Raw genomic sequence first — 21,520 nt, forward strand, 5'->3', positions numbered from 1 at the left:
CGCTGCTGACACTTTTTTCCCCCTTGGATGTGTTTACATGGGAAGTATGGAGCCTCGGTCCCAGTCTTTGCGGCGCTCCGCGCCTTAGTGACGTAATTTCCGTCCAGTCCAGGATATGTTGTCGGCACATCCGGTTCCTGGTTCCAGAGTGAGGCTTTATGCATGCTGGCATGGCCGCGCCTCCCGGATGTTTACCGTCCACTCCCACTCACATCACTTCCTTTTTTATGCCTCTATAATGACTTTACTTACTGATTGGCGGTATATTAAAGTGAGGCTTGAAACGCACGCCGGTTTTACTTCCGGTTTCCTGCGGTCCAGAGCCTGTGCCCTCCAGGTGTACCCAATAATTCACACATTATATATATAACACACTTGCTATCTGCTGACTTTATCTTTTGAAAAAGGCATTTATGCCGAAACATGTAAAGAGGACTTGGTCAGCCCAGCTGTTATATACCTATATGCCTATCTTTCACGGATGTCTGTAAGTGTATCAGCTTTTTTTATTAAAATTGGTTTTAGCAATATTACGATATATGTCCCTTCCTTCCTTTTGGGATTCATCACCCATTATGTGGAAGTGGAGCCTCTGAATAATTTCATCTGTCGGAGATCTACATGGTATCTACTGTGGTCGATGAATACTGTGGGGACACCTCATCATCTCTAAGCCTGTTTGACTCCTTTACTATAAGGTATTTGGGGTCCCATCTATCTGGTGAGCGCAATTTTATTCTCACTTTCACCGGTGTTGGGAATTGCTGCACTATTTGATGTACACCATCCAGTTTATTGGATCCTATATCATCACCGTATTTTTCACCTTTATGGAATGTTTTTTGTGATTGGACAATTTATTTTGTTGGACATTTCCATTTTTAGCGCTACACATTTTTTGCATTGTATTTGATTTTTCACTTTTCTGTCTAGTGATTGGTGCTAGCTGCTTTTATTTTCTTTTTAAGTTAGCGCAGTAATTTTTTTATTCACTTTGGTACATTTCTGCCTCCAAAAATGCCCGATAAATGCCTGCAATAAAAAAGGCAAGGTGTAAAAAAGCCGCCACACTGCTGTATTAATAATTATAAGAAAAATGCAAATTTTTTTGGGGTTCTGGACATGCTACAGAGATGAAACTTCACAGGTACACTTTTTAGACCCCACAGACACCTCCAAAGACGCCCAAAAAATGCCCGATAAATGCCAGCAAAAAAAAAAGGAAAGGGAAATTAGGTCACAACACATCATATTCTGATTGGCCAAATACAAAGTAATCTCGCGTAAGTCGCGCTGAAGTCGCGCCGAAGTAGCGCTAAGTTGCGCCGAAGTCGCGCTAAAATTAGCGCTAAAAGTCGCGCTAGAAGTCATCCCTTATCAGGCGACTTTAGTGGTCGCGGCAGTGTGAACCGGCTCTCACTCTTTTGTGTTTGCTACATCTAATTAGGCAATTTTGTTTCTTCTTTTCCTTCACCCCTATCTGTTTTGACTACAAATCAATCTACAAATGTGTTACATGGGCCAAAGGGGAGACTTCCCTTCACTTTGGAGTGATTATCTCTCAGTTCCTGGTGTGTCACCAGGAGGGAATTCTTCCTATAAGGACACGGACAACAACAAAAAACCAAAAACATATTTTAAACATCCCTTACTTTATACTCATATTAAAAAATGTATATAGAAAGTTTTGAATACTTACTGCTGCATCTTGGATGAATCCTTCTCTGACTCTAATGACGATGTTTTCTTTGGTCACAATCTGATTAGCAGATACTCTGGATTCATTGACTCTCTGGCTGGGGACGGGCCTCTCCATCCTCTCAGCTCTTTTCACTCTGTATTTCGGAGAGGGTTCCGCTTCCTCCTCTCCAAACTCCTTTTTCAAAGTGGAGGCAAAGATTCGCACTGTATCCATGTTAGTGTCCACCAGACGAATTTCTTTAAGTGTAGATTTGCCTTTAGGTTTGCTTTCCGCGTATTCTTTGATGGCTTTGATAATATTCTCTGCGCTTTGATCTACAGGACAACCAAAAATACCGGAGCTGACAGCTGGGATGGCGATGGAGGTATGGCAGTACTCCTCAGCCAGCTCCAAGCTGCTGGTTATGGCTTTCTGTAGAAGACGCTCACGCTTTCCAGGTGGTGAGTTAAACCATCTGGGACCAACTGTATGTATGACCTGCTTACATGGCAGCCTACCAGAGTCCGTTATTACAGACTCCCCTGCAGACAGACGTCCTTCTGTCTTGACGATGTTATCACAATCATCTTGAAGTTTTTGACCTGCAGCTTTCAGTAAAGCGAGTGCCAGATCCCCAACATGCTTCAGATCCTCATTGGCTGCATTAACGATGACATCGGCTCTGTGACGGCACAGGTCGTCTTTATGCACAGAGATGACCATTCCATTTGGAAGATTTATTTGGCATTGTGGTCCTTCTGTATCCTCAGGTTCCTCTTCTTCAGTCTCTTCTTCCTCTTCTTCCTTCTGTAAACGTATGAGGCATCTGTAGTTATTCTTGGCCATAGTGACATAAAGGTCCTCATTTGCCAAACAAAACTTCTTGGCTCCGGGTTTGTTGATGATCAGTGTGTCGGAGCAGAGGGACCGCAGGACATCACTAATACGGGAGTGGGCCTCTGCTACATAGACCTTTGGGCCTCTCAAGCGTATATTTTTATTACGGATTACCACACTCAGGTTATTATTTTTTAGATCATCCAACACTTGTTTCTTCTCTTCTCTGAAGAACTGCATAACCACCATCAATTCGACTTTAATGTTCTTCTCAATTGGAGTGTTTTTCTCTAGAAAGTCGCTGACTTTTTGGTAACATTTGTCCACATTTGAAGACAGGCCGGCGATGACCACATGGTTCTCCGCTCCAGAATGGGATTCCAGTATCAGGACTGTGATTTCCTCTGCATTACAAGACTCAAGCAGATATGAATGAAGACTTTCCCACTCGGGAATTTTCAGGGTACTCTTTTCTTCAACCGGAACTTCTCTACAAATGAGTTCCTTTTTCATCTGTTCCTCAGCCTCTGTCAAGTCTTTCTTTGAGTAAGCCGTCAGATGAATTACATCATCCTCAATTGCCAGCATTGCGTTAATGTTGTGACGTACAAAGAGCAGAGAGGACAGCTCCTCGTTATCGGTGGACATCAGGAACTGTGCGAGGTGCGGGTTCATCTGGATTGGTTTACTTTTCATTTGTTGCTTGATGTTAAGTATCTCACATTTGGCCGTGAGCACTTCATCTTTCAGTCCAGATAGCCGGATCGCCTTTGTTGACACATCATAGTCCATCTTCATCTCTGGAACTTGGTCCAGGATCTTCTTTTGTAGGCCACTCTTACACATAAACTGATAGAGGGCTGGAGACATGGGTAAGGTCATACCTTGGCTCTTTGTTTCCACATATTTGGTGGTCTCCTCTACCAGTTGCCTAAATGTGGGCTCAATTTTGGCAACATCCTTTACCAATCCCGTCAGGAAAACTTTACCTGAATCCAACTCAGGTTTGATAAGTACTCCGTTATATGTGGATCTGCTTGCATGTTCTTTAACAGTGTTCCAGACCGACTGATCCATTTGATATTCTACTACTTTGTACTTTGATATGAGATGTGAGAACTCTGAATGGACCTTGTCTTTCCATGTCGTGACAAGCTTCACCAATGTCCTGGGATCTGTAGACTGGGACTCAGAAAAGCACAATGTGATGGTGGGGTTGGGGCAGAGTAGATCTGGCCATTTGATATCACATGTATGAGTCCCCATTGTTTTTTCCATGTTGTCTTTGAACTGGTTGTTACTGAGGATGAATTCCAGAATGTACGGACTAACTGGGAAGGTGAGTGGGTCTGGTGTTCTTATTTGGGGTCTTTGGTCTCCATAAAGCACGATATCATGTTCGGGATAATATGGATAAACAGATACTTCTTTCTTCAGAAACTGATGCTTCCTCCCCAGAACTTTCTTAGCAGCTGCACAGAACACAGAGAAAGAAAAGGGATCATCAGAATCTCATTCCTGGAATATCAAGAATACTTTTTACAGCTACAAGTTTATTAACGATTCTATATAATCCAGACATGGATTCAACCGATTCAAAATGTATCAATTCGAACGCTTTGAATAAAAAAAATGGGGTAATTCGAATAAAATTTGAAAAAGACACAGTATCTCACAAAAGTGAGTACACCCCTCACATTTTTGTAAATATTTTATTACATCTTTTCATGTGACAACACTCAAGAAATGACACTTTGCTACAATGTAAAGTAGTGAGTGTACAGCTTGTATAACAGTGTAAATTTGCTGTCCCTTCAAAATAACTCAACACACAGCCATTAATGTCTAAACCGCTGGCAACAAAAGTGAGTACACCCCTAAGTGACAATGTCCAAATTGGGCCCAATTAGCCATTTTCCCTCCCCGGTGTCATGTGACTTGTTAGTGTTACAAGGTCTCAGGTGTGAATGGGGAGCAGGTGTATTGAATTTGGTGTTATCGCTCTCACTCTCTCATACTGGTCACAGGAAGTTCAACATGGCACCTCATGGCAAAGAACTTTCTGAGGATCTGAAAAAAAGAATTGTTGCTCTACATAAAGATGGCCTAGGCTATAAGAAGACTGCCAAGACCCTGAAACTGAGCTGCAGCACAGTTGCCAAGACCATACAGCTGTTTAACAGGGCAGGTTCCACTCAGAACAGACCTCGCCATGGTCGGCCAAAGAAGTTGAGTGCCGTGCTCAGTGTTATATCCAGAGGTTGTCTTTGGGAAATAGAAGTATGAGTGCTCCCAGCATTGCTGCAGAGGTTGAAGGGGTGGGGGGTCAGCCTGTCAGTGCTCAGACCATACACCGCACACTGCATCAAATTGGTCTGCATGGCTGTCATCCCAGAAGGAAGCCTCTTCTAAAGATGATGTACAAGAAAACCCACAAATAGTTTGCTGAAGACCAGTAGACTAAGGACATGGAATACTGGAACCATGTCCTGTGGTCTAATGAGACCAAGATGAACTTATTTGGTTCAGATGGTGTCAAGCATGTGTGGTGGCAACCAGGTGAGGAGTACAAAGTAGAGATCGACCGATTATCGGCAAAGCCGGTATATCGAGGGCCGAAATGCACTTTCCCCCGATATATCGTAATCGGCCTCTGAGTTACCGTTATTGCCGATATTTTTGTGACGTCATTGCGTATGTTGCGCTGCACACCTTCTGCCTTCTAAGACCGCCTCCTACACCTGCACGGCCCATATGTGATGTCATTTCACCGCACGCTGCACACTTCTGCCCTCTAAGACCGCCTCCCACTCCTCGGACAGCCTCGTGTGCCTAGCTGCAGTCCGGTCAAGGTGCTCACGGTGCCAGCCAGCCATCCACCCACCCACAGGCCCTGGCCTCAGCCACCAGCTATCTGAGCCACAACAGAACAGGGTGCCAGGCCAGCATCCAGTCACCCATCCCACAACAGGGTGCCAGCAGCCAGCCACCCCACAACAGGGTTCCAGCGAACAAACCAGCCACCCAGATGACACCAAGCCCGCCACCACAGACCACACAGTGTTTTAGCAAGCCAGCCACCCTCCCTCCCACCACAGTGTTCCAGCAAGCAAGCCACCCACAACAGGGTGACACCAAGCCAGCCACCCACACAACAGGGTGACCCCAAGCCAGCCACCCACCACAGTGTTCCAGCAAGCAAGCCACCCACAACAGGGTGACACCAAGCTAGCCACCAACCACAGTGTTCCAGCAAGACAGCCACCCACAACAGGGTGACACCAAGCCAGCCACCCACCACAGTGTTCCAGCAAGCCATCCACCCACAACAGGGTGACACCCAAGCCAGCCACCCACACAACAGGGTGACCCCCAAGCCAGCCACCCACTAGTGTTTCCAGCAAGCCAGCCACCCACAACAGGGTGACCCCAAGCCAGCCACCCACACAACAGAGTGACCCCAAGCCAGCCACCCACCACAGTGTTCCAGCAAGCAAGCAACCCACAACAGGGTGACCCCAAGACAGCCACACTGCCAGGCATTAGCCACCGACCAACAACAGGGTGACACAGCAATGAGCCACCCCACAACAGGGTGCCAGCAAGCAAGCCACCCACAATGCCAGGCGTCAGCCACCGACCCACAACAGGGTGACAGCAGCCAGCCACCCCACAACAGGGTGTCAGCAAGCAAGCCACCCAAACTGCCAGGCGTCAGCCACCAACCCACAACAGGGTGACAGCAGCCAGCCACCCCACAACACGGTGTCCGCAAGCAAGCCACCCGCACCTCCAGGCATCAGCCACCAACCCACAAGGGTGCCAGCAAGCCACCCACTCTGCCAGGCATCAGCCACCCACCCCACAACAGGGTGACAGCAGCCAGCCATCCCACAACAGGGTTCCAGCAAGCAAACCAGCCACCCAGATGACACCAAGCCCGCCACCACAGACCACACACTGTTTCAGCAAGCCAGCCACCCACAACAGGCCAGGGTGAGTGACACCAAGCCAGCCACCCACCCATCACAGTGTTCCAGCAAGCAAGCCACCCACAACAGGGTGACACCGAGCCAGCCACCCACCACAGTGTTCCAGTAAGCCAGCCACCCACAACAGGGTGACCCCAAGCCAGCCACCCACACAACAGGGTGACCCCAAGCCAGCCACCCACCACAGTGTTCCAGCAAGCAAGCCACCCACAACAGGGTGAAACCAAGCTAGCCACCCACCACAGTGTTCCAGCAAGCCAGCCATCCACAACAGGGTGACACCAAGCCAGCCACCCACCACAGTGTTCCAGCAAGCCATTCACCCACAATAGGGTGACCCCAAGCCAGCCACCCACACAACAGGGTGACCCCAAGCTAGCCACCCACCACAGTGTTCCAGCAAGCCAGCCACCCAAAACAGGGTGACCCCAAGCCAGCCACCCACACAACAGGGTGACCCCAAGCCAGAGACCCACCACAGTGTTCAAGCAAGCAAGCCACCCACAACAGGGTGACCCCAAGCCAGCCACACTGCCAGGCGTCAGCCACCGACCAACAACAGGGTGACACAGCAGTGAGCCACCCCACAACAGGGTGCCAGCAAGCAAGCCACCCACAATGCCAGGCGTCAGCCACTGACCCACAACAGGGTGACAGCAGCCAGCCACACCGCCAGGCATCAGTCACCAACCCACAAGGGTGCCAGCAAGCCACCCACACTGCCAGGCGTCAGCCACCGACTGACCCACAACAGGGTGACAGCAAACCTTTTTTTTATTCTCGATACTGGAACCATGCTTTCTCTTCTGATGATATATTGGCAAAGGCAAAACAATGGCCCACAGAAGATATTCAACAGGAGGTGCAGGAGGTTCCGGCTGAAAAGACAGATCACTATTTTTATAATATGAAAGTGCAGCATGTTGCAAAAACCGAAAAATGTCCAAAAATACGTCAACGAACAGAAAAGAATCTTCTTCATCATTTTCGAAATGATCAGGACATTTTCAGTGTTTTATTGGGCCCTTATGCAGAGGATTCAATTTCTTCTGAATCTGCAATAATGAGCCTGGATGATGAACTTCATCTCTATTTGAAGGAACCAGTAATTGACAGAAGAAGTGATCCTCTTCAGTGGTGGAAATAAAATGAGGTACGCTACAAAAGACTTGCTTCCCATGCTAGAAGATACCTCTCTCTCTCTGCTCCTCTGTCCTCCACTCCTGAGCATGTTTATGAAGTGGCAGCATTATATGAACAAAACAGAAGCCCTTTAACAGGTGACCATAGACATGCTGAAATGTTCTGCTTTCTGCAGTATAATATTGTATTGTTCTACATAACTGGGAGTATTGAAAAGAGTAGTGTCCACTCCACTCCACTCCACTCCACTCCACTCCACTTCAATCCACTGTGTAGCTGTTGCCCATCTTTTTTTCTAGCAGTTTTGCACTGACTGGACTGCAGTAGTGATTTCAAATTATTGCAGTGAGTGAGTGCAGTACTGCAGCAGTTTATTATGCATTAATACACAATCAGAATGATGTGAAACGAAATGTCCATGCAAATGAAGTTTTCCTATCAGTTCCCATGCAGTTAAGGTGTGAAGAACAAGCCCTTAATGTTAAAAATGTTAATAAATAAAGTTTTACATGTTCAGTAACAGATTTGTGCCAAAATTTGTGTTTATTTTGCAAAATTTTAAATGTACAAAAATATCGGCCAATATCAGCCAATACCGATATGCACTGGCCAAAATATCGGTATCGGTAACGAAAAACCGATATCGTTCGATCACTAGTACAAAGACAAGTGTGTCTTGCCTACAGTCAAGCATGGCGGTGGGAGTGTCATGGTCTGGGGCTGCATGAGTGCTGCCGGCACTGGGGAGCTACAGTTCATTGAGGGAACCATGAATGCCAACATGTACTGTGACATACTGAAGCAGAGCATGATCCCCTCCCTTCAGAGACTGGGCCGCAGGGCAGTATTCCAACATAACGACCCCAAACACCTCCAAGATGACCACTGCCTTGCTAAAGAAGCTGAGGGTAAAGGTGATGGACTGGCCAAGCATGTCTCCAGACCTAAACCCTATTGAGCATCTGTGGGGCATCCTCAAACAGAAGCTGGAGGAGCGCAAGGTCTCTAACATCCACCAGCTCTGTGATGTCATCATGGAGGAGGGGAAGAGGACTCCAGTGACAACCTGTGAAGCTCTGGTGAACTCCATGCCCAAGAGGGTTAAGGCAGTGCTAGAAAATAATGGCGGCAACACAAAATATTGACACTTTGGGCCCAATTTGGACATTTTCACTTAGGGGTGTACTCTCTTTTGTTGTCAGCGGTTTAGACATTAATGGCTGTGTGTTGAGTTATTTTGAGGGGACAGTAAATTTACACTGTTATACAAGCTGTACACTCACTACTTTACATTGTAGCAAAGTGTCATTTCTTCAGTATTGTCACATGAAAAGATAGAACAAAATATTTACAGAAATGTGAGGGGTGTACTTACTTTTGTGAGATACTGTAAATCTAATTCCGATTAAGATTTCTGAGTTCGAATTGAACGAATCAACCGAGTTTAACCACTTGCCTACAGTGCACTTTCACCCCCTTCCTGCCCAGACCGATTTTCAGCTTTCAGCGCTCTCACACTTTGACTGAGAATTACTCAGTCATGCAACACTGTACCCATACAAAAATTGTGTCCTTTTTTTCACACAAATAGAGATTTCTTTTGATGGTATTTGATCAATACTGGGTTTTTTATTTTTTGTGCTATAAATAAAAAAAGACTGAAAATATCGTGAAAAAACGCATTTTTCTTTGTTTCTGTCATAACATTTTGCAAATTAGTCATTTTTCTTCACAAATTTTGGCCAAAATGTATACTGCTACTTATCTTTGGTAAAAATAACCCAAGTAAGTGTATATTATTTGGTCTTTGTGAAAGTTATAGAGTCCACAAGCTATGGTGCGAATCATTGAAAATTGATCACACTTGATCACACCTGATGTACTGAAGGCCTATCTCATTTCTTGAGACACTAAAAAGTCAGGAAAGTACAAATACCCCCCAAATGACCCCTTTTTGGAAAGTAGACATTCCAATGTATTTAATAAGGGGCATGGTGAGATTTTTGAAGTTGTAATTTTTTCCCACAATGCTTTGCAAAACGAAGATTTTTTTTTTTTTTTTTTACAAATTGCCGTATTAACAGGTTATTTCTCTCACACAGCACATGTATACTTGCAACTATACCCCAAAACACATTCTACTACTCCTCCTGAGTATGGCGATACCACATGTGTGAGACATTTTCACAGCCTGGCCACATACAGAGGCCCAACATCCAAGTAGCAGCGTCCGGCATTCTAGGAGCATAAATTACACATATAATTTCCTGACAACCTATCGCACTTTTGAAGGCCCTGGAGCACCAGGACAATGGAAACCCCCATAAAATTACCCCATTTTGGAAAGCAAACAGCCCAACGTATAATTTTTGAGGCATAATGAGTCTTTTGAATATGTCATTTTTTTCCACAAGTTTTTGGAAAATGTGGAAAGAAAATGAAAACACATTTTTTTGTACACAAAGCTGTCCATTTATGCAATATTTCTAACACATAGCATGTACATAGCAAAAATTGCACCCCAAAATACATTCTGCTATTCCTCCTGAGTATGGCGATACCACATGTGTAACACTTTTTCACAGCCTGGCCACATACAGAGGCCTAACATCCAAGTAGCACTTTACACAAAGTTGTCCATTTATCCACTTTAAGACTGGGCCTATTTTTGACACTTGGTGTTTACAAGCTAAAATCATTTTTTTTGCTAGAAAACTACTTGGAACCCCCAAACATTATATATTTTTTTTTAGCAGAGACCCTAGAGAATAAAATGGAGATCGTTGCAATATTTTTTATCACACCATATTTGCGCAGCAGTCTTCCAAATGCGATTTTTTTGAAAAAAATTCACTTTTTTGAACTAAAAAATAAGAAAACAGTAAATTTAGCCCAATTTTTTTCCATAATGTGAAAGATAATGTTACCCCGAGTAATTAGATACCCAACATGTCATGTTTCAAAATTGCGCATGCTCACAGAATGGCGCCAAACATTGGTACTTAAAAATCCCCATAGGCAACATTTTAAAAATTTCTGCAGGTTACTAGCTTAGAGTTACAGAGGAGGTCTAGGGCTCAAATTATTGCTCTTGCTCTAACGATCGCGGCGATACCTCACATGTATGGTTTGAACACCGTTTACATATGTGGTCGGGACTTGCGTATGCGTTTGCTTCTGCGCGCGAGCTAACGGGGACAGGGCACTTTAATTTTTTTTTTTTTCCTATTTATTTTTTTTATTATTTTTTTATTTTTACACAGTTTAAAAAAAAAAATCATCAATTTTAGGAAATTTTTATTCCTATTACAAGGAATGTAAACATCCCTTGTAATAGAAATAGGCATGACAGGTCCACTTTATTGTGAGATCTGGGGTCAAAAAGACCTCACACCTCACAACTACACTAAAAAAGAAAAAAAAAAAATAGTTGAAAGAGGAAAAAAAAAAAGAAAAAAAAAAAAAAGCGGCCCTTTAAACCGGTTGCTAGGCAACGTCCTTTGACGTAGCTCCAGTCCTCCAAGACCATAGAGTCGAGTGAGGGCCATCTTGCCCTCACTCGACTTCCTGTCTCTGAGGATCCGGTGTAACGTTAAAAAACCATACCCCGTGAAGAAACCATACCCTCGTCACTTCCGGTCTGAAACAGCTGAGCAGCGCAGTAGTGCGCATGCTCAGAGCCCCGGATACGTGATTGAAGAAGAAAGAATTTGAGAAGTGCGCATGCTCGGTGGGCATGAAATTATCACGGCAATGTGTCTAATGTAATACTTGCGGCGGGTACATTAAAACACTTCGGGTGCAACATAAATCATCTCCTCTCCTATCGCTGTAACTTCCCTCATCTCCGGTAATAAATATAAAAGCGGCGGCGGGTGTATGAGACGTAAATGTGACGGCGATCGCGGCTCTGTGATCCGCTTTTATATTTATTACCGGAGATGAGGGATGTTACAGCGATAGGAGAGGACATGATTTATGTTGCACCCGAAGTGTTTTAATGTACCCGCCGCAAGTTTAACTACTGTGAGAAATCCATACCCTCCGTAGCGGAACCGGAAGTGACGAGAGTATGGTTTTCTCACGGGTATGGTTTTTTTCACGGAACACCGGGACCGGATAGTTTTCCCCGCTGCCGGCGGGTCCGGTAAGCTGGGAAAACGTCTGGGACGCGGCAGGAGGGGGGGGGGGCACCTCTTCCCCTGCACCGTAAGGGTAATTCCGCGGCGAATCCGCCACTGGGACCACCCTTATCTGAAAGCCGACCGCCCGCCATTTAAAAAAATACCGGGGTTATGGGGGCTATCTGCTGCCATAACCCCAGTATTTAGCTTTAAAAGGCCGACGCATATAGTCGTTAGGCGGTCAGTAAGTGATTGCATGTATATGGCAAACAGGTAACGATGACTGATGGGGTGACAGGTGACGATGACTGATGGGGTGACAGGTGACAATGACTGATGGGGTGACAGGTGACGATGACTGATGGGGTGACAGGTGACGATGACTGATGGGGTGACAGGTGACGATGACTGATGGGGTGACAGGTGACAATGACTGATGGGGTGACAGGTGACGATGACTGATGGGGTGACAGGTGACGATGACTGATGGGGTGACAGGTGACGATGATTGATGAGGTGACAGGTGATGATGATTGATGAGGTGACAGGTGACGATGATTGATGAGGTGACAAGTGACGATGATTGATGGGGTGACAGATGACAATCACTGACCGGGTGACATGTGACGATGATTGATGGGGTGACAAGTGACGATCACTGATGGGGTGACAAGTGACGATGATTGATAGGGTGACAGATGACGATGACTGATGGGGTGACAGGTGACGATGACTGATGGGGTGACAGGTGACGATGATTGATGGGGTGACAGGTGACGGGTGATGGTCACTGATGGGTGACAGGTGACGGGCGATGGTCACCGATGGGTGACAGGTGACGGGCGATGGTGCACGGCTGTACTGATGGCAGTCTCTGGCAGTGGCGTCTCCAGCTTTTATATTTAGGGGGGGCACATGGGGGGACGGGATCAAAAGTAGGGGGGCCAACTATAAAACGCAATTTTTATATATATATATATATATATATACATACATACATACATACACCCGCCGGCCTGTCTGTTGTGTTGCTAGCAGGGGCGTTGCTAGGTGGGAAAAAGACCAGGGGCTTCAGCCCGAAGGTAAATTTGATAACCACTCCCACATTTTAAAATCCCGCCCAAGCTCCTCCCACATTTAAAAAGTACCGCCCATACTCCACCCAATGCCCCCCTCAGTCAAAGGTCAGACATGGGGTGCTATGGAGCATGGTACAGGGGGTCAGAAGAGGAGAGAAGAGGTGAAAAGGGAGTCAGGAGGAGAGAAGAGGAGAACAGGGAGTCAGGAGGAGAGAAGAGGAGAACAGGGGGTCAGGAGGAGAGAAGAGGAGAACAGGGGGTCAGGAGGAGAGAAGAGGAGAACAGGGGGTCAGGAGGAGAGAAGAGGTGAAAAGGGAGTCAGGAGGAGAGAAGAGGTGAAAAGGGAGTCAGGAGGAGAGAAGAGGAGAACAGGGAGTCAGGAGGAGAGAAGAGGAGAACAGGGGGTCAGGAGGAGAGAAGAGGAGAACAGGGGGTCAGGAGGAGAGAAGAAGAGAACAGGGGGTCAGGAGGAGAGAAGAACAGGGGGTCGAGAGGAGAGGAGAGGGAAGTCAGACATGGGGTGGTACACCAATGAAGCACATACTCCTCCCAGTTTGACCCATAAAAGCAAAAAAAGGTGCTTGATAAAAAGGTAGGAAAAGAAATAAGTAGAAGGATGGGACCTGTCTATGGGGATCTGAACCCAATTCACTGACACCTACACTGACCCCCCCCTACACTGATCCCTTCACTGACACCTACACTGACCCCTGCACCGACACCTTCACTGACCTCTACACTGACCCCCCCTACACTAATACTTACACTGACCCCCTACACTGACCCCCCCCTACACATTGACTCCTAAAATGACCCCCCTACACGGACCCCCCTGCATTGACCCCTTCACTGACCCCCCCCCCACATTGACACCTACACTGACCCCTTCACTGACACCTACACTGACCCCTCCCCCCCACATTGACACCTACACTGACCCCCCTTTACTGACACCTACACTGACCCCCCTTCACTGACACCTACACTGACCCCCCTTCACTGACACCTACACTGACACCTCCTACACTAACCCTCCTACACTGACCTTTCCTACACTAACCTCCCTACCCTACACTGACACCTACACTGACCCCCTTCATTGACACCTACACTGACCCCTTCATTGACACCTACACTGACCCCCCTTCATTGACACCTACACTGACCCCCTTCATTGACCCCTTCACTGACACCTACACTGACCCCCCTTCATTGACACCTACACTGACCCCCTTCATTGACACCTACACTGACCCCCTTCATTGACACCTACACTGACCCCCTTCATTGACACCTACACTGACCCCCTTCATTGACACCTACACTGACCCCCCTTCATTGACACCTACACTGACCCCCTTCATTGACACCTACACTGACCCCCTTCATTGACACCTACACTGACCCCCTTCATTGACACCTACACTGACCCCCCTTCATTGACACCTACACTGACCCCCTTCATTGACACCTACACTGACCCCTTCACTGACCCCTTCACTAACACCTACAATGACCCCCTTCATTGACACCTACACTGACCCCCTTCATTGACACCTACACTGACCCCCCTTCATTGACACCTACACTGACCCCCCTTCACTGACACCTACACTGACCCCTTCATTGACACCTACACTGACCCCCCTTCATTGACACCTACACTGACCCCCTTCATTGACCCCTTCACTGACACCTACACTGACCCCCCTTCATTGACACCTACACTGACCCCCTTCATTGACACCTACACTGACCCCCTTCATTGACACCTACACTGACCCCCTTCATTGACACCTACACTGACCCCCTTCATTGACACCTACACTGACCCCCCTTCATTGACACCTACACTGACCCCCTTCATTGACACCTACACTGACCCCCTTCATTGACACCTACACTGACCCCCTTCATTGACACCTACACTGACCCCCCTTCATTGACACCTACACTGACCCCCTTCATTGACACCTACACTGACCCCTTCACTGACCCCTTCACTAACACCTACAATGACCCCCTTCATTGACACCTACACTGACCCCCTTCATTGACACCTACACTGACCCCCCTTCATTGACACCTACACTGACCCCCCTTCATTGACACCTACACTGACCCCCTTCATTGACACCTACACTGACCCCTTCACTGACACCTACACTGACCCCCCTTCATTGACACCTACACTGACCCCCTTCATTGACACCTACACTGACCCCCCTTCATTGACACCTACACTGACCCCCTTCACTGACCCCTTCACTGACACCTACACTGACCCCCCTTCATTGACACCTACACTGACCCCCTTCATTGACACCTACACTGACCCCTTCACTGACACCTACACTGACCCCTTTCATTGACACCTACACTGACCCCCCTCCTACACTGACACCTACACTGAGCCCCCTACACTGACTCCTACACTGACCCCCCTCCTACACTGACCCCCCTTCATTGACACCTACACTGACCCCCCTCCTACACTGACACCTACACTGACCCCCCTACACTGACTCCTACACTGACCCCCCTTCATTGACACCTACACTGACCCCCTTCATTGACACCTACACTGACCCCCCTTCACTGACCCCTTCACTGACACCTACACTGACCCCCTTCATTGACACCTACACTGACCCCCCTCCTACACTGACACCTACACTGAGCCCCCTACACTGACTCCTACACTGACCCCCCTCCTACACTGACCCCCCTACACTGACACCTACACTGACCCCCCTCCTACACTGACCCCCCTACACTGACTCCTACACTGACCCCCCTCCTACACTGACCCCCCTACACTGACACCTACACTGACCCCCCTTCATTGACACCTACACTGACCCCCCTCCTACACTGACACCTACACAGCCCCCTACACTGACTCCTACACTGACCCCCCTCCTACACTGACCCCCCTACACTGACACCTACACTGACCCCCCTTCATTGACACCTACACTGACCCCCCTCCTACACTGACACCTACACTGACACCTACACTGACCCCCCTACACTGACACCTACACTGACCCCCTTCATTGACACCTACACTGACCCCCTTCATTGACACCTACACTGACCCCCTTCATTGACACCTACACTGACCCCCCTTCACTGACACCTACACTGACCCCCTTCATTGACACCTACACTGACCCCCTTCATTGACACCTACACTGACCCCTTCACTGACACCTACACTGACCCCCCTTCATTGACACCTACACTGACCCCCTTCATTGACACCTACACTGACCCCCTTCATTGACACCTACACTGACCCCTTCACTGACACCTACACTGACCCCTTTCATTGACACCTACACTGACCCCCCTCCTACACTGACACCTACACTGACCCCCCTCCTACACTGAGCCCCCTACACTGACTCCTACACTGACCCCCCTCCTACACTGACCCCCCTACACTGACACCTACACTGACCCCCCTCCTACACTGACCCCCCTACACTGACTCCTACACTGACCCCCCTCCTACACTGACCCCCCTACACTGACTCCTACACTGACACCTACACAGCCCCCTACACTGACTCCTACACTGACCCCCCTCCTACACTGACCCCCCTACACTGACACCTACACTGACCCCCCTACACTGACACCTACACTGAGCCCCCTACACTGACTCCTACACTGACCCCCCTCCTACACTGACCCCCCTACACTGACACCTACACTGACCCCCCTCCTACACTGACCCCCCTACACTGACTCCTACACTGACCCCCCTCCTACACTGACCCCCCTACACTGACTCCTACACTGACACCTACACAGCCCCCTACACTGACTCCTACACTGACCCCCCTCCTACACTGACCCCCCTACACTGACACCTACACTGACCCCCCTACACTGACACCTACACTGACCCCCCTTCATTGACACCTACACTGACCCCCCTCCTACACTGACACCTACACTGACACCTACACTGACCCCCCTACACTGACACCTACACTGACCCCCTTCATTGACACCTACACTGACCCCCTTCATTGACACCTACACTGACCCCCTTCATTGACACCTACACTGACCCCCCTTCACTGACCCCTTCACTGACACCTACACTGACCCCCTTCATTGACACCTACACTGACCCCTTCACTGACACCTACACTGACCCCCCTTTCATTGACACCTACACTGACCCCCCTCCTACACTGACACCTACACTGAGCCCCCTACACTGACTCCTACACTGACCCCCCTCCTACACTGACCCCCCTACACTGACACCTACACTGACCCCCCTACACTGACACCTACACTGACCCCCCTTCATTGACACCTACACTGACCCCCCTCCTACACTGACACCTACACTGACACCTACACTGACCCCCCTACACTGACACCTACACTGACCCCCTTCATTGACACCTACACTGACCCCCTTCATTGACACCTACACTGACCCCCTTCATTGACACCTACACTGACCCCCCTCCTACACTGACACCTACACTGACCCCCCTTCACTGACCCCTTCACTGACACCTACACTGACCCCCTTCATTGACACCTACACTGACCCCCCTCCTACACTGACACCTACACTGAGCCCCCTACACTGACTCCTACACTGACCCCCCTCCTACACTGACCCCCCTACACTGACACCTACACTGACCCCCCTCCTACACTGACCCCCCTACACTGACTCCTACACTGACCCCCCTCCTACACTGACCCCCCTACACTGACACCTACACTGACCCCCCTTCATTGACACCTACACTGACCCCCCTCCTACACTGACACCTACACAGCCCCCTACACTGACTCCTACACTGACCCCCCTCCTACACTGACCCCCCTACACTGACACCTACACTGACCCCCCTTCATTGACACCTACACTGACCCCCCTCCTACACTGACACCTACACTGACACCTACACTGACCCCCCTACACTGACACCTACACTGACCCCCTTCATTGACACCTACACTGACCCCCTTCATTGACACCTACACTGACCCCCTTCATTGACACCTACACTGACCCCCCTTCATTGACACCTACACTGACCCCCTTCATTGACACCTACACTGACCCCCTTCATTGACACCTACACTGACCCCCCTCCTACACTGACACCTACACTGACACCTACACTGACCCCCCTACACTGACACCTACACTGACCCCCTTCATTGACACCTACACTGACCCCCTTCATTGACACCTACACTGACCCCCTTCATTGACACCTACACTGACCCCCCTTCACTGACCCCTTCACTGACACCTACACTGACCCCCTTCATTGACACCTACACTGACCCCTTCACTGACACCTACACTGACCCCCCTTTCATTGACACCTACACTGACCCCCCTCCTACACTGACACCTACACTGAGCCCCCTACACTGACTCCTACACTGACCCCCCTCCTACACTGACCCCCCTACACTGACACCTACACTGACCCCCCTACACTGACACCTACACTGACCCCCCTTCATTGACACCTACACTGACCCCCCTCCTACACTGACACCTACACTGACACCTACACTGACCCCCCTACACTGACACCTACACTGACCCCCTTCATTGACACCTACACTGACCCCCTTCATTGACACCTACACTGACCCCCTTCATTGACACCTACACTGACCCCCCTCCTACACTGACACCTACACTGACCCCCCTTCACTGACCCCTTCACTGACACCTACACTGACCCCCTTCATTGACACCTACACTGACCCCCCTCCTACACTGACACCTACACTGAGCCCCCTACACTGACTCCTACACTGACCCCCCTCCTACACTGACCCCCCTACACTGACACCTACACTGACCCCCCTCCTACACTGACCCCCCTACACTGACTCCTACACTGACCCCCCTCCTACACTGACCCCCCTACACTGACACCTACACTGACCCCCCTTCATTGACACCTACACTGACCCCCCTCCTACACTGACACCTACACAGCCCCCTACACTGACTCCTACACTGACCCCCCTCCTACACTGACCCCCCTACACTGACACCTACACTGACCCCCCTTCATTGACACCTACACTGACCCCCCTCCTACACTGACACCTACACTGACACCTACACTGACCCCCCTACACTGACACCTACACTGACCCCCTTCATTGACACCTACACTGACCCCCCTTCATTGACACCTACACTGACCCCCTTCATTGACACCTACACTGACCCCCTTCATTGACACCTACACTGACCCCCCTTCATTGACACCTACACTGACCCCCCTCCTACACTGACACCTACACTGAGCCCCCTACACTGACTCCTACACTGACCCCCCTCCTACACTGACCCCCCTACACTGACACCTACACTGACCCCCCTCCTACACTGACCCCCCTACACTGACTCCTACACTGACCCCCCTCCTACACTGACCCCCCTACACTGACACCTACACTGACCCCCCTTCATTGACACCTACACTGACCCCCCTCCTACACTGACACCTACACAGCCCCCTACACTGACTCCTACACTGACCCCCCTCCTACACTGACCCCCCTACACTGACACCTACACTGACCCCCCTTCATTGACACCTACACTGACCCCCCTCCTACACTGACACCTACACTGACACCTACACTGACCCCCCTACACTGACACCTACACTGACCCCCTTCATTGACACCTACACTGACCCCCCTTCATTGACACCTACACTGACCCCCTTCATTGACACCTACACTGACCCCCCTCCTACACTGACCCCCCTACACTGACTCCTACACTGACCCCCCTTCATTGACACCTACACTGACCCCCCTTCACTGACCCCCCTCCTACACTGACCCCCCTACACTGACCCCCCTACACTGACCCCCCTACACTGACCCCCCTACACTGACCCCCCTTCATTGACACCTACACTGACCCCCCTCCTACACTGACACCTACACTTTACTTACTGTGTAATTACATCTGGCAGCGCCAATTACCTCCCTATTCACTTTACACTTGTACTTGGGCACTCACCTTCTCCCAGCCGAGGCTCCGTCCCGCCGATGCTGCACCCCTTCTTCCCGCCGAGGCTCCGCCCCTTCTTCCCGCCGAGGCTCCGCCCCTTCTTCCCGCCGAGGCTCCGCCCCCTTCTTCCCGCCGAGGCCCCGCCCCCTTCTTCCAGCCGATGCCTGCCAGCAGCAGCAGACTGAAGGAGTTGCCACTGCAGATAGGATCTGTCAGAACACGCTGGGCAGGACACCGGCTGACACCCCCTAGTGCGTGGCACCCGGCCCGCCCCCGTTGGTACGCCACTGCGTCCAAGGTGTCTTCACTGCCCACCTCTCCTCCCATCCCTGCTGGCTGGGGAGGAAGGAGACGGGGAGGGACTGATTATAACTACTGTATGTGTACCCACAGCATGTATAATAAACCTGAATTATACACTGCTGTGTCCACATACAGTAGTTACAATCAGTCCCTCCCCGTCTCCTTCCTCCCCAGCAATGTAACCTCCGCTGTTTGTCTCTGTGCATGGGCTGTCTGACAAAGGGGGCGGGTCCCACATATCAGTTCCGCCCATCCCCGACATCAGAGCTACATTTTGACAGCTCTACTCTCTCTCTCCTTGCAGCTGCCTGGCTTCCCATCAATCCGCAGAGACGCAGAATGAGAATCCATGACTTTTGTTGTGCACATAAATTGGGGGGGCACAGACTAATTTTGGTGGGGCCATGGCCCCCTCTGGCCCCCCCCTAGTGACGCCACTGGTCTCTGGTGACCGGTGAACTTTAGGCTACGTTCACATGTGAGCGTAGTGATCGTGGACAGAATCACAGTGATTCTGCCCGCGATCCAGAAATCATTGCAAATGGCGGGACGCCTGTGCGTTGCCCGTGATTTGCAATAGCACCACAAACGCTGTGCGATGTTGCTGCGATTTCCGCCTGCCGAATCGTGGTAACATCACGCAAACAACGCATGACGCCCCAAAGAAGCTCTTGTACCTTTTTTGGGCGTCATGCGATGTTTGCGCGATGTTACCGCGATTCGGCAGGCGGAAATGGCGGCAACAACGCACAGCGTTTGGGGTGCTATTGCAAAAAACGGGCAACGCACAGGCGTCCCGCAATTTGCAATGATTTCCGGATCGCGGGCAGAATCGCTGTGATTCTGCCCGCGATCACTACGCTCACATCTGAACGTTATGGGTGTCAATTTCTGGGCACTGATGAGATGACTGTTGGGTGACAGGTGACATTGGGGGGGGGGGGCTGAGGACTGTGTGGGGACCTTTATTAGTGTGATTTTACTGTGCTTTTACATTTTACAGGTACACAGAGCAGTAACTCACTGTTTCTAGCTCTGCTCTCCTCATACTGGAAACTGTAACAGTGAGTTACTGCTCTTTGTTTACATTTTGTGATCGGCTGTGAATGGATTTACATAGTAAACAGTCACTGTCAGTGACTGTTTACTACCGCCGGTGACAGCTGTGTTCCTACGGAACACAGTGCCACCGACATGACCGCGCTGCGCCCTCCCGATCGCGCATGCGCGGTCATCTCCCGGGCGCCTCCATTGTGATCGGCTGTGTCATTGGAACACAGCCGATCACGTGGGAAACAGCCACGCCCATTGGC

The 21,520-nt window shown here is 49.7% G+C and overlaps 1 protein-coding gene across 1 annotated transcript in view; it reads right to left on the reverse strand.

Annotated features, from left to right (window-relative positions):
- The window catches only part of LOC309558763 (protein mono-ADP-ribosyltransferase PARP14-like), a gene marked incomplete at its 3' end in the record, with an annotated part of 187,137 nt that overhangs the window by 97,319 nt on the left and 68,298 nt on the right, over positions 1 to 21,520 (reverse strand). Inside the window, exon 6 of the mRNA XM_082261811.1 lies at positions 1,700 to 3,990. Coding sequence (XP_082117937.1) covers positions 1,700 to 3,990 — 2,291 coding nt within the window. The remainder of the gene's footprint in view (positions 1 to 1,699; positions 3,991 to 21,520) is intronic.

This window comes from Pelophylax lessonae, assembly GCF_965119305.1.
Source record: "Pelophylax lessonae genome assembly, chromosome: 6".
Taxonomy (NCBI): Eukaryota; Metazoa; Chordata; class Amphibia; order Anura; family Ranidae; genus Pelophylax; species Pelophylax lessonae.